Source organism: Crocuta crocuta, unplaced genomic scaffold, assembly GCF_008692635.1.
Source record: "Crocuta crocuta isolate KB4526 unplaced genomic scaffold, BGI_CrCroc_1.0 scaffold179, whole genome shotgun sequence".
Lineage (NCBI taxonomy): Eukaryota > Metazoa > Chordata > Mammalia > Carnivora > Hyaenidae > Crocuta > Crocuta crocuta.
The window spans coordinates 5,010,180-5,012,411 of record NW_027551568.1 but is presented as its reverse complement, the minus strand read 5'-3'; the positions used below and the strand labels follow the sequence as shown (position 1 = coordinate 5,012,411).

Below are 2,232 nucleotides of genomic sequence, written 5' to 3'. Positions count from 1 at the left end.
CTCCGGCAGCAGGGACTGGGCGGGCTGGGAGGCTGCTGGGAGGGGGGCGGGCGTGGGACGGAGGGCGGGAGCGAGCCTGGGGCCACGCTTGGGTTTGCTCGCGCCGCGCCTGACAGCTCCTCTCTACCCAAATCGGATCCTGATCCCTGATCGGGTGGCTCGTCTTCTCCCAAAGATTTCTGAGGTTCCAAGTGCCCCTCCACTGATACCTACCAGGTTCTCCGCTCAGAACCATCTCCTCCAGGAAGCCTTCCGTGACACAGGCACACACCGGGCTGAACCCAAAGCGGGCTCCAGATGCACCAGCCCCTTGTTAGAGAACTGAACATTTAGAGGGGCATAGCCATGTGTCCTGGAGAGCCCAGAGGGGACAGGACAAGATAGAGAGGCGGTGGGAGGGAGGCTGGCAGATCAGAAACCAGGAGGAAAGGCCACTCTCACTTTCTATTGGATTTAATTCAGCTCGGCTGGGCTCCTACTGCCTGGACCCTTATTGTGGATTAGCTGCTGGACCTGCCTAGGTATCTACCACCTACCAACTTCCAGGGCGGACAGGTAGTCACCCCAGCCACTGTGGGGAACCAGAGGGAGGGGATTTGGTGTCTGGAGCCGGGGAGGGGCAGCAGGCGAGCAAACTCCTTGAACTGTCCCTGGCAATAGGGTTGTGCCTTGCCAAGGAGGCCAGAGGAAGGGGCGACACAAAACGGAAGAAGCCAGGTAGAGTAGTCTCTCTGCTTCCTCTGAGTCCTCAGTGATCTGCTCCTTGGGGAGAAGGCTCCTGTCCTGCGACTTGTCGTGCAGTCTCAGGCCAGGAAGGCTGGCACCCATCTCTTCCTTCTCCCCCAACCCCTCCAAGGACGGGCCCTCCCTGACTCGACACAGACAAGGCAATGGGGTCTGAGAATCTGAAAAGTCATTAGCCAGGCTCCCAAGAGGTACGGCTGCCCTGGGGGGTGGGGTACCGGGCAGGATGCCAGGCTAGATGCTAGCATATTGCAGGAGCATCAGTTCTATTTGGCGTGAGTAATTTAAAGGGTGGTTTTAATATCCAATCAACTTTACAATAAAGTAAAATGCAAAGAACACTACATTTTAAAAACTAAATTCTTCCTATCCAAAGAAATAGCCAGCATAAAAAGCAAGAACTTCAGGTTATTGCCCCAGACATGTTCCCAGAAGCCTTGGAGATGCTTCTAAGGAAACATTTAGGTGGCACCGTGGAGTGGAGCGGAGAGTGTGAGCTCTGAAGCCAGCCAGACACGGCTGTTAATATATGGGTCTTATTTCCTAGCAAGACCTTGAATGAGCAACTCTCCTCAGGTTGTCCATTTCTTTTTTCTTTTTTTTCTAGGAGAGAGAGAGAGAGAGCGTGAGCAGGGGAGGGTCAGAGAGAGAGGGAGACACAGACTCCGAAATAGGCTCCAGGCTCTGAGCTGGCAGTCAGCACAGAGCCCTATGCGGGGCTCGAACCCATGAACCGCAAGATCATGACTTAAGCGAAAGTCGGATGCTTAACTGACTAAGCCACCCAGGCGCCCCCAGGTTGTCCATTTCTTATACAGAAAGTAAACCCGGATCATTGTTTCCGCCTTGCCCACCTGGAAGGTTAATGAAGTAATGAGTCCCCAGGACGAGAGCCAGCATCTAGAGCTGCTCAGTAAATGTTTCCTTAAGGAAAGCTGAATTCCTCTGGTTGTTTACCTCCCCGCACAGCCATGAGATCCCCGGGTCTGGACCTTGTCTGGTTCCTTACCGGCCTGGGGCGGGTTCCAACAGCAGGGCCTCTGTGAAGGCTGAGTGAATGAATGACCACGCAGTGTCTTGTCCCTCGTGGGGGCTGGGCGTACCCACCTTCTCCCTACACATTATCGTACAGGAAACTATGGACAATCCACGCAAGAATGGGATTAAAACAGTAGTCTTCAGCCTAACAAGTTCAGAGGCGGTGGCGGACTGTGTGGTCCAAACATGGCCGACTGGTACAGGTGCGGAGCAGCACTGGGGTCGGGGCCCTCCTTAGGTCACTGAACCGCCGTGACCTTGAGCTTCCTCATCTGGAGGGTAGGCGGAGAGTAATAGTGCCCATCTCGGAGGGCGGTTGAGAAAGTTACATCAACAGGCTAAATGCGTAGCAAATCTTACACGCTCGAGAAACTTAATGGAGCAACGACCTCCTCCGTGGCTGGGGGGGAACCCCTGGGGGCCCCTCGCGCCCCCCCCCTCCCGCCCCCC

At 55.3% G+C, this 2,232-nt stretch overlaps 1 protein-coding gene across 1 annotated transcript in view; it reads right to left on the bottom strand.

The window, feature by feature from the left end:
* The window catches only part of EVC2 (EvC ciliary complex subunit 2), a 135,925-nt gene extending 135,690 nt beyond the window's left edge, over positions 1–235 (bottom strand). Inside the window, exon 1 of the mRNA XM_077750384.1 lies at positions 214–235. Within this exon, the coding sequence (XP_077606510.1) occupies positions 214–235 (22 nt within the window). The remainder of the gene's footprint in view (positions 1–213) is intronic.
* Positions 236–2,232: the final 1,997 nt, after the last annotated feature.